Genomic DNA, 11,606 nt, shown 5'->3' on the forward strand with positions numbered 1-11,606 from the left:
AGCAATTTCCAAACGCCTGAAGGTTCCACGTTCATCTGTAAAAACGTTAGTACGCAAGTATAAACACCATGGGACCACGCAGCCATCATACCGCTCAGGAAGGAGACGCATTCTGTCTCCTAGAGATGAACGTTCTTTGGTGCGAAAAGTTCAAATCAATCCCAGAACAACAGCAAAGGACCTTGTGAAGATGCTGGAGGAAAAAGGTACAAATGTATCTAAATCCACAGTAAAACAAGTCCTATATTGACATAACTTGAAAGGCTGCTCGGACGGGGAAGAAGCCACTGCTCCAAAACCACCATAAAAAAGCCAGACTACGGTTTGCAACTGCACATGGGGACAAAGATCGTACTTTTTGGAAAAATGTCTTCTGGTCTGATGAAACAAAAATTGAACTATTTGGCCATAATGACCATCATTATGTTTGGAGGAAAAAGGGGGAGGCTTTCAAGCCGAAGAACACCATCCCAACTGTGAAGCACGGGGGTGGCAGCATCATGTTGTAGGGTAGCTTGGCTGCAGGAGGGATTGGGGTGCTTCACAAAATAGATGGCATCATGAGGTTGGAAAATTATGTGGATATATTGAAGCAACATCTCAATACATCAGTCGGGAAGTTAAAGCTTGGTCGCAAATGGGTCTTCCAAATGGACAATGACCCCAAGCATACTTCCAAAGTTGTGGCAAAATGGCTTAAGGACAACAAAGTCAAGGTATTGGAGTGGCCATCACAAAGCCCTGACCTCAATCCTATAGAAAATGTGTGGGCAGAACTGAAAAAGCGTGTGCGAGCAAGGAGGCCTACAAACCTGACTCAGTCACACCAGCTCTGTCAGGGGGAATGGGCCACAATTCACCCAACTTATTGTGGAAGGCTTCCTGAAATGTTTGACCCAAGTTAAGCAATTTAAAGGCAATGCTACTAAATACTAATTGAGTGTATGTAAACTTCTGACCCACTGGGAATGTGATGAAAGAAATACAAGCTGAAATAAATCATTCTCTACTATTATTCTGACATTTCACCTTCTTAAAATAAAGTGGTGATCCTAACTGACCTAAGACAGGGAATTTTTACTAGGATTAAATGTCAGGAATTGTAAAAAACTGAGTTTAAATGCATTTGGCTAAGGTGTATGTAAACGTCCGACTTCAACTGTACATAACATTTAACTCATCTTTAATATATCAATTATTAGAAAAAGAAAACCATACAGTAAGACCGTTAAACATCAGGTATGATAAAACATGAACAATTGTGATACGTAGCGGGAACAAAGTACTAACTCACTGATGGGTGGGGAGGTGGGGTTAAATTTGAAACAATCTGACTGCTGAAACACTGATCGACCATTACAAATTAGGCCAAAAGAGACAGACGGCACAATGTAGCTCAATACTCCCCAATACAAAATTCAACCACAGGCTTCCTTTGGAAAATAATTATTACAGGATTGTTTCAGGGGCAACATGGTGTAGTAAGGCCTACTGCCGTTTGCTGGTGTGTGGTAGCACTGTTTTCTGATATCACAAGCATGGAATCATGGAGAAATTGTCAGTGTGTTTCGCCTCTTGGAGTCCCGTCGTGGGAATGGCACAAAGCTCTTCACCTCTTTGAAGGATAACCCTAGGAGAAGGGCAGACAATGGAAAGGCAATGAAAGGGTTGAAGGGAAGACAATGCAATACATTGCAACAGAATTATGTGGGTAAACACCTAAAGTAGCTTTATAATTAAACACATTCTGTTGCATTGTGACACTGACAGATCACTGACACAAAAAACGAAGTGATAAAAGAAATGTTTAAACTTAAAATTAAAACATTGAAATACTTACGCCTCCAATCCTCCAGAGGCAGCGTGGCATTGTCATGACTGTCATCATATGGCTGTGGCTCAGGACAGTCCTCTGGATCTCTCAAGCCATCAAAATATGGGTGTGTCAGAGCACTCTCAGCAGTAAGCCGAGTCTCACCATCCAAAACCAGCATCTTCTCAAGAAGGTCAATCGCTGGGAGAGCAGTTAAATAGAGAATGAAAACCAGAAACATGCCACAAGTTGGAAAACTTATTGGCCACACAGAGACGTATATAAAAATGCATACGCATTCATCAATTGTCAGTTTGTCTGTTGAAAGTTAAACAAATGTCAACTTTTCCCATAGAAGTTGAATCCTTACAAAGCTGGACATATTGCGCAATCATATCAGTTGGCCATCATCTTTCAACAGATGACTCCCATCGGAAAACCATTGTCTCAAACTGCAATTTTCCAACAATATCTCTGTGTGGGCCTATATATAGAAATCAAACTAATGGATAAGGCCACTGAATGTATTACACATATAGAGTACCAGTCAAAACTTTGGACACACCTATTCAATCAATTGTTTTTCTTTATTTTTTTACTATTTTCTACAGGGTGGCTACTTTGAAGAATCTAATATATATTTATTTATTTAACACTTTTTTGGTTACTACATGATTCCATGTGTTATTTCATAGTTTTGATGTCTTCACTATTATTCTACAATGTAGAAAATGGTAACAAAGAAAAACCTTGAATGAGTAGGTGTGTCCAAACTTTTGACTGGTACTGTACAAATTGTACATTTAAGTCTGAATCACAGCATTTCTAATGTGTAATAATAACTAACGTATGTGCTTAGCATCATCAAATCAATAGCATTTTAACTCACCCTGTGCACTTGCTCTGGGGAACAACTTAGAGAAGTCTTTTCTGGGAAAGTGAGGGAGGGACCGCACATAGCTTTTTGCCTATCAGAAGACAGGAAGAAATAAGAAAATAATTAGTTCAAGGACCCTGACTGAGGAGTTTATAGTTCATACTCCAATTCAAAAGACGGGCACTTTCCAATTCAAAAGAAGGGAATTATGCACAATTGTCAAAATACACAGTTCAAAATATCAAGTATACTATCAGCGATATCCAGGTGCCAACTCTACCTCCTGACTGTCCAGTTTCTGAATGAAGTCAGGTCCGGGTACTCCAGTTACTTTCATGATCTGAGTCAGCTGATCCATGTCTGGGAGTCAAGGGTTAAAGTCAAGGTCACTCAAGCCCAACACATTCATGTTCATGTCGGTAGTGTATCCAAACAATTTCAACAGAAACCATGTCATAGATTACCCTCTTCCCATAACTGTACTGCACATGTCATAGATTACCCTCTTCCCATAACTGTACTGCACATGCCGTAGATTACCCTCTTCCCATAACTGTACATGCCGTAGATTACCCTCTTCCCATAACTGTACTGCACATGCCATAGATTACCCTCTTCCCATAACTGTACTGCACATGCCATAGATTACCCTCTTCCCATAACTGTACTGCACATGTCATAGATTACCCTCTTCCCATAACTGTTCTGCACATGTCATAGATTACCCTCTTTCCATAACTGTACATGTCATAGCCAACTCTTCTATTATTTGTTTTCATGCCTGTAGCTAACTCTACTGGGCGATAGAAGTGTCAACTACGCTACAGCGCACACAGTATGGGACGACACTAATCATGGACGGGTTTGTCACCCTTTCATTCGCCGTCCTTGATAAATAGCTGGCTTGGGTCAGGTCACAGACTACGTGGTACAGACACGATACAGATTTTTAAAAACAAACAAGTAGGATAGTAACAGGATACAGTCTTTCCCTTTGAAAAGTGTCTTCCCATTGATCATCTCTCCCATGATACAGCCCACAGACCAGATGTCCACTAAAATGGAGGAACAGACAATCAATTAAATAGTGGCATCGAAAACAAATTCACACCAAAGCAACACCTTGCTGTTTGCTCAAGGGACTGCAGTCTCAAAGCAACCATGTGTAAAGGATTGAGTGTGGTAGTATTATGAGACAACTTGACTCCAAGGCCAGGCAGCTTGGACTAACCAATAACAATGATAACAGAGCACTGATTGTGAACAACTACAACTATCATGCACAATGTGGCAAATATTGTAAAAGAGCGCATACAGAACCTTACATTACACAGAGGCTTTTTACCTCAATAGGTACTGTGTTAAGACTACTGTAATTACACTCTAAGTAACAAAGTACACTGTTGTGTATAAACACACTAAGGCAAGAAAATCCACTGTAAATGTCAAGTGTTACCCAAATCAAAACACATTGCACAAATGACATGAAAGACTGTCAGCTCCGTAATGTTTCAGGCTGTACGTAGCACAACGTCAGCGCCGTAACATACACTACATACCCAAAAGTATGTGGGCACCTACTTGTCGAACATCTCATTCAGAAATCACGGGCATTAATATGGAGTTGGTCCCCCCTTTGCTGCTAAAACAGCCTCCACTCTTCTGGGAAGGCTTTCCACTAGATGTTGGAACATTGCTGCGGGGACTTTCTTCCATTCAGCCACAAGAGCATTAGTGAGGTCGGGCACTGGCTCGCAGTCGGTGTTCCAATTCATCCCAAAGGTGTTCGATGGGGTTGAGGTCAGTGCAGGCCAGTCAAGTTCTTACACACTGATCTCGACAAACCATTTCTACATGAACCTCACTTGCACGGGGGCATTGTCATGCTGAAATAGGAAAGGGCCTTCCCCAAACTGTTGCCACAAAGTTAGGTGCACAGAATTGTCTAGAATGTCATTGTATGCTGTAGCATTAAGATTTCCCTTCACTGGAACTAAGGGGGCCTAGCCCAAACTGTGAAAAACAGCCAAAACCATTATTCCTCCTCCACCAAACCTTACAGTTGGCTCTATGTATAGTGGCAGGTAGCGTTCTCCTTGCATCCGCCAAACCCAGATTTGTCCGTCAAACTGTCAGATGGTGAAGCGTAATTCATCTCTCCAGAGAACGCGTTTCCACTGCTCCAGAGTACAATGGTGGCAAGCTTTTAAGCACTCAAGCCAACGCTTGGCATTGCGCATGGTGATTTTAGGCTTGTGTGCGGCTGCTCGGCCATGGAAACCCATTTCATGAAGCTCCCAACAAACAGTTATTGCGCTGACGTTGCTTCCAGAGGCAGTTTGGAACTCGGTAGTGAGTGTTGCAACCAAGGACAGACAATTTTTACACGCTTCAGCACTGGCCAGTCCCGTTCTGTGAGCTTGTGTAGTCTACCACTTTGCGGCTGAGCTGTTGTTGCTCCTAGACGTTTCTGCATCACAATAATAGCACTTACAATTGACTGGTGCAGCTCTAGCAGGGCAGAAATTTGACGAACTGACTTGTTGGAAAGGAGGCATCCTATGATGGTGCCACATTGAAAGTCACTGAGGTCTTCAGTAAGGCCATTCTACTGCCAATGTTTGTCTATGGATATTGCATAGTGTCCACATACTTTTGCATATAGTGTATCAGGCTGCATGTAAAACATTCTGCCGGCTCTGTAATGTTTCAAGCTGTACATAAGTCTGTCAGCTCTGTAACGTTTCAGGTTATTACGAAGCTGAGCACAGGCCTTCGGGATGGATGAGGCCAAGAGTGAAAGTTTTTAATAGATATGATTGTCTTGCCAGTCTGGGTGTAGTGCATCCAGTTTAGAATGACCTCTGGTGCCCGGTACCAGCGGGTCACAACATAGCCCGTCATCTCCGCCTCGGCATGGCGAGCAAGACCAAAGTCCAGGATCTGCAAAGAATCATTTGACACATTATCTTAGGAATCTTCCCCCATAGAATTATTTCTCTAAATGAACTTGTATTCATGTCACAAACCTTTAATTCACAGTCTTGATTGACAGCCAAGTTACCAGGCTTCAGGTCCTGCAAAATAAAAATTTGACAAACAAAAAACATTGAGGGTGGCCCTTGCGTGCCTGAGATTAAGACATTAAGGGCAGATACAATACATAGATGTTGATTGCATATCCATATCCACTGTGGGCCTGCTCTATTTCTCTTATCGTTTATACCCAAACAAACGCTGCCATTCACCATTAATTCCAAATGAATACACACATTAGTACATACATGGGTGTGTCTTTACAATTCTAGACATGCATGGAGACAGAGGCATATCAGAAAGAAGGCCTTCTCATCCTACATGTTAGGACAGGGTTAGCCATAATGACTCAATGTCCATGATTCTTTCAAATACAGTGTGGCTTGGCGGGGGTCGCGTTTCGGAGGACGCATGGCTCTCGACCTTCGCCTCTCCCGAGTCCGTACGGGAGTTGCAGCGATGGGACAAGATCGTAACTACCAATTGGATAAAGGGGTATAAAATAGAAAAATAATGGTCACATGGGAGATATACTATGTTATTACAGCTGGTTCTGTTATGTAGAATATTATCATTGTGTGATCTTGCAGACATTGATTCAGCTTTGTTCTAACTTTATTAAACGAGCACCATTTGCCAGATTAGCTTGTTCTCTACGAGTAGAGCAGAGACTGTGCATGAAGTAGATAAAAAAAAAATAAACACATTCGCCGGATCTTCGGGACCGAAGATCTACTGCCACAGCCTTTAAAATAACATTCTCATTAGCCACAAATGAAATAGAGCTGTTATAAGATGCTGTGGCGAGGTGTTACCAACGGCGCAGCCAACTTACCCTGTGGATGATGCCAGCTTTGTGAATGTACTGCCATAAAAACAGAGAAGACATCATTATTAAGTGCTATGATTAAGCATTGCAACGGTAATTAACTAAGCGTAACATTGAATTGAATATAAACAGAATCATGTTGCAAAAGATTTGCAGCACCGGAATCCACATTTCTTCTAAGACTACATTTTTGTGCACAAACAAGCTCACCCTTAGTCCACACAGCATCTGATAGACAAGGAACTGCACTCTGTCTTCAGTGAGAAGCCCTTTGACTTTGGAGAGGTCGGTGAACATGTAAGGCATCACCAGGTAGCTGTGGACAGACAAATCACTCCATCTATCGAACTCGTCAACACCTATATGGACTTAAAAATGACACCCAAGTTGCGTTCAGTGGGGTAGAATTTTACAGAATCACCAGACAGAAATCGTACTAGAACAGACACGATTTTGTCATGTAAGAGAGGGAATCATGTCAGCTCAGCACAATATGTATCTGCAACATTCAGAATGCTGCTCCCTCCTCTACGTTGGGCCTAGGTCATATGCCAGGGAGTTGAATTAACTTTTAACAAGGCACACCTGTTAACTGAAATGCATTGCAGGTGACTACCTCATGAAGCTGGTTGAGAGAATGCCAAGAGTGTGCAAAGCTGTCATCAAGGCAAAGGGTGGCTACTTTGAATAATCTATTTCATAGTTGTGATGTCTTCACTATTATTCTACAATGTAAAAAATAAAATAAAAATGGCTGGGTTTCTGTACAGCCCATTGAGATATTAGCTGATGTAAGAAGAGCTTTATAAATACATTTGATTTGAATAAGTAGGTGTGTCCAAACTTTTGACTGGTACTGTATATGAGCCCCGCCAAATCACCAAAGCCATTCTCTGCCTCTGACTGCAATAGGCATTACAATGTGTCTGATATCACTGTGGTAAATACTCACAAATCTGTGAATTCATCGAGCCCAGCAGCAGGAGTAAACACATCCAGGAGCCCTATCACCTGAAGGAAGTTTGCACATGAGAGAAGAAAAACAAGTTGAGTTATAAATCCTACGATATGCCTGCTATAGCTATTAGACTGAAATTGTATGTCAGCTTTGTGCGCCAGTGTCTTGAATCAGTTTGCTGATTAGGTTATGTAAAATCTGTGAAGAGCAACACATCATGGGTGGGGATATGTGAGTCAAGGAGCCTGGAGGGATAGAAGACAACGATAGTGCCAGGATGTGTACAGTCCATACTCACATTTTCATGTTTCATGTGCTTGAGCAGTCGAAGCTCCCGATAAGCCCTCTTTGCAAAAATCTCAGACTGGAAGGGCCGGTGAAGCTTCTTAATGGCCACTTTCTCATTGGTCTTCACATTTATTACCGAGCTTAGGCATAGAAAATATTGTTATTGCATAAAATATACTCAGGAAATGTGGCATCATCCCTTAGGAGAATGATAGTTTAAAAATACTGGTCGATTATAAGGCTTAGGCTGCTGAATCAAAGTGATAAATTCACATTAAAAGCACATACTTTCATTTGTTCAGACAAAGACTATACCCTACATTGTGCCTCAACATGTTCACTGAAGCACTGCAACAAGTATTGGCAGGAAAAGCCAGGCATGCGCTACTACACTATATCCGCCTACACAGTGCATTTGATTTATTGGTACTGTAGCCAACTGGTGATTCATATAAGTGTAGTGAGCGAGGTTGACATATATTTTGTAACATTGTAGGAATTGATGCAAGTTACACAATATTTCCAGAGCAGAAAAAACTCGCTATCTTTCCTTCTGTATGATTGCCCTGTGAGGTACTTGACAACACACCCCAGCTTTGGATAGCGCCCATCGTCAACAACTCACCATACGGAACCGTACGCCCCTGTCCCTATTTGCTTCAATCGCGTGTACTTCTCCGGCACTTCCCATATCGTGCTGTTGATCTCCTCTCGGGTGTACTGTGTCTGTGACTCCATGTTGTTGCAATATGGTGAAAATATGATCCGCAAAGGAAATTTGCGCACCACTCCTTTCCCCACCTCCCACGCGCTCTTTCTACAACCACTTATTAAAAAGGTCACGATACCAGTCGATCTAATAGTCTACTCTGTCAATTGCTCACTTAACAGTGCTGTTTGCCATGATACTTTGTGTTGCAAGAGCTGCAGTTGTGGATTGAGTGACCGTATCCTAGTATTTACTATAGCCTAACAGCAGCCTATCCCATTCTCCAAAAACACATATGACGACCCAGTAATGGTAATCATCATCGTGCTGTTTGCCTGCTCGGAGATCTTGCTAAAACATGTCAGCTATGACTCCGGTTTCCGCTCACACCCACACACATTGAGCTCGCCAGTTTGTAGTCATAAAACCCGGATGTGCGTTACCTCTGGTTCGTTCAGCCAAAGATTATGGATCTACTGGAAAGCTACTCTCCGCCCTAACAATGAGAGTTGTCTACAAAACGGCGTGGCGGGCTGTCTAGCTCCCGACTATCCTTTCTATGGAGTGGTGGATATCTCATTATTTTAATCAATATTTGAATATTCGAAGATGGTTGTTGACATCAACCACTTGTATTTAATGGTACGCTACTAGCCTCATGTCATGAATATGCATAGCCATATCGACAACTCCAATATTTTCTCAAAGTTGCCGAGATGTCACGTGTACTACTTGTATCAGTACACTCGTAACAATTTAAGCATTACAAAACTTCTACTCGATCATATAAACCTCACGTAGCAAATAAGCCATTCAATTTTGTGTTTACCAAATTCAACACTCATTGAGCTCCTTACAAAAAGTCCTTGCTTGGTGGGCGTAACAACGGAAAACGGCAGCTGCTGGAGGGAGACAGGTTTTCTGCCAAATTGGGGCCTTTTCCGCTTCCTCTCTCGTTCAGCCATCCCTATGGAAAAAATGAATGGGGAAAGAATAGGGTTTTGGAATAAACGCCAAAAATAACGTATGAGGTTAACACAGATTTTATACCTTTTGTTCTATAAGATAGCCTAATAGCAGTCAGCTAATATAACCTTTATGACCTATGAAGCCTTTATGTGCTTTTTTTTATTACATCAATTCTTCAAAATTCACAAAAAGTTACTTTAGCTGATGAAGATGATCTCATAGAACCACTGGTGTATAGTACTTAAGTAAAAATACTTTCAAGTACTTAAGTTGTTTTTGGGGTATTTGTATTTTTACTTTACTATTTATATTTTTGACAACTTTTACTTTTACTTCACTACATTGCTAAAGAAAATGTACTTTTTGCTCCATACATTTTCCCTGACACCCAAAAGTACTATTTTGAATGCCCAGCAGAACAGCAAAATGGTCGAATTCACGCACTTATCAAAAGAACATCGCTAGTCATCCCTGCTGCCTCTGATCTGCTGGACTCACTAAACAAACATGCTTAGTTTGTAAATGATGTCTGAATGTTGGAGTGTGCCCCTGGCTGTCCTTAAATAGAAAAAACAAGAAAAAGGTGCTGTATGGTTTGCTTAATATAAGGAATTATACTTTTGATACTTAAGTATATTTTAGCAATCACATTTACTTTTGATACTTAAGTATATTTTAAACCAAATACTTTTAGACTTTTACTCAAGTAGAATTTTACTGGGTGACTTTTACTTCAGTCATTTTCTACAAAGTTTTCTTTACTTTTACTCAAGTATGACAATTGGGTACTTTTTACACCACTGAATAGAACAAAACGTATAAGATCTCCTAAGCCTGTGTTTGCCACAGACCTTTTTTCGGCGTTCATCCAAAAACCCTCCAAAAATGCCATTCGTTTTCCCCATAGGTTTTGTCCAATGAACCACGGCGGAGTTAGCGCCTACAAAAATATGCCATTACTATTTCTCTCTATAGGCAGTAGGTGGGTGTTACTGTAGGCCTACTTGTTATGAATGATTAACCTCCATATTATTAAATTGCTATTGCAATAGTAGCCTAGTAAAAATAATTACAACATCCTATGGAAATGAAGTCTAATTAATGATGAATCAATTAGGCCTATTTGCTTGATTTAATTTAAAGTCATTTTTAATTAAAGGCTAATAATACTGTAGCGAAAATGGCGACTCAAACAACAACGGATATTTGCTCTTTATTGTCACATGCTCATATGTCAGTCTTATTAAAACTGCAGAACTGGCAGTGGACATGCTCAAACATTTATTAACAACACTAGAGCACTTAATGGGATATTCCTGGATTTTGGCAATGAAGCCCTTTATCTAGTACAATGACTGGAACTTTAAGGTATCTGCTAGCAGTTACCATAGACTTCCAGTCATTGCGCTATTGCTAGTTAGCACCCAGAGACATGAAAATGGCATCCACAAGTTCATCGAACTATGGGGAAGTAGATAAAGGGCCAAAATCCTGAAGTGTCTATCAACACTACCAATCATGAGTGGCCAAAAATAACCAACTGAAGCCACGCATCCACTAAACCACGCCTCCCAACCTGAGGAGGCCTCGACGTTACATTGCCTCTTAATCTCAGGTAGCCATACCTAGAAATCAAATTGTTGTCACACCTTTGGCGGTCTGGAGAATTTTCTAGGCTATTAGCCAAAATGTTTACAATGGTTCACCGGCTTCCAGCAGCAATATTTTTTATTGTTTGTTACTTTTCAAGGACCCTCCCCCCACATGGCTGTAGAAGGGGTGCTGCGTCTTATGTTCGTCACTGTTTTCCGACCGGGCAGGACACATTTTGCAGAGTTGTTACGTATACCAGTTTGCAACATTGCAGAAAATTGAAGAAAAACTGGAGGTAAAACATAATTCTGTTTTGCCTGAAGTGAGCTTTATACACAAAATCAAGTCAATGAAGGCATTACAACTCCTCTGCTTCAACAATCTACACAAAAAAAAGAGACGTTATGGTGTGTGGTGCTCTCGAGTGGCACAGCGGTCTAAGGCACTGCATCTCAGTGCTAGAGGCGTCACTACAGACCCTGGTTCGATTCCAGGCTGTATCACAACCGTCCGTGATTGGGAGTCCCATAGGGC

The 11,606-nt window shown here is 41.3% G+C and overlaps 1 protein-coding gene across 2 annotated transcripts; it reads right to left on the bottom strand.

The window, feature by feature from the left end:
• Positions 1–1,166: 1,166 nt before the first annotated feature.
• mapk13 (mitogen-activated protein kinase 13) lies at positions 1,167–8,958 on the bottom strand. Of its 2 annotated transcripts, XM_014145632.2 has the most exons (12): positions 8,427–8,958; positions 7,812–7,941; positions 7,508–7,566; positions 6,766–6,871; positions 6,562–6,591; positions 5,720–5,767; positions 5,519–5,633; positions 3,674–3,745; positions 2,971–3,050; positions 2,703–2,781; positions 1,841–2,014; positions 1,167–1,630 (listed from the first exon to the last, which is right to left on the bottom strand). In XM_014145632.2, exons 1-12 carry the CDS (start codon positions 8,537–8,539, stop codon positions 1,545–1,547), a joined length of 1,092 nt encoding a protein of 363 aa, XP_014001107.1. In that variant the 5' UTR covers positions 8,540–8,958; the 3' UTR covers positions 1,167–1,544. The 2 variants fall into 2 exon arrangements, with proteins under 2 accessions (XP_014001107.1, NP_001135120.1); NM_001141648.1 differs by having other exon boundaries at positions 5,720–6,591; positions 8,427–8,801.
• Between the last annotated feature and the right edge of the window lie 2,648 nt (positions 8,959–11,606).

The sequence above is a fragment of the Salmo salar genome, chromosome ssa15, assembly GCF_905237065.1.
Source record: "Salmo salar chromosome ssa15, Ssal_v3.1, whole genome shotgun sequence".
NCBI lineage: Eukaryota > Metazoa > Chordata > Actinopteri > Salmoniformes > Salmonidae > Salmo > Salmo salar.

Excerpts from the sequence above, each read along its gene's own strand:
- mapk13 (XM_014145632.2), bottom strand. The coding sequence starts at position 8,539 with ATGGAGTCACAGACACAGTACACCCGAGAGGAGATCAACAGCACGATA. Across the intron at positions 3,746-5,518 it reads GATGCACTACACCCAGACTG|TGGACATCTGGTCTGTGGGC; the intron begins GCAAGACAATCA and ends CCTCCATTTTAG. Across the intron at positions 2,782-2,970 it reads AGAAACTGGACAGTCAGGAG|GCAAAAAGCTATGTGCGGTC; the intron begins GTAGAGTTGGCA and ends GTCTTCTGATAG.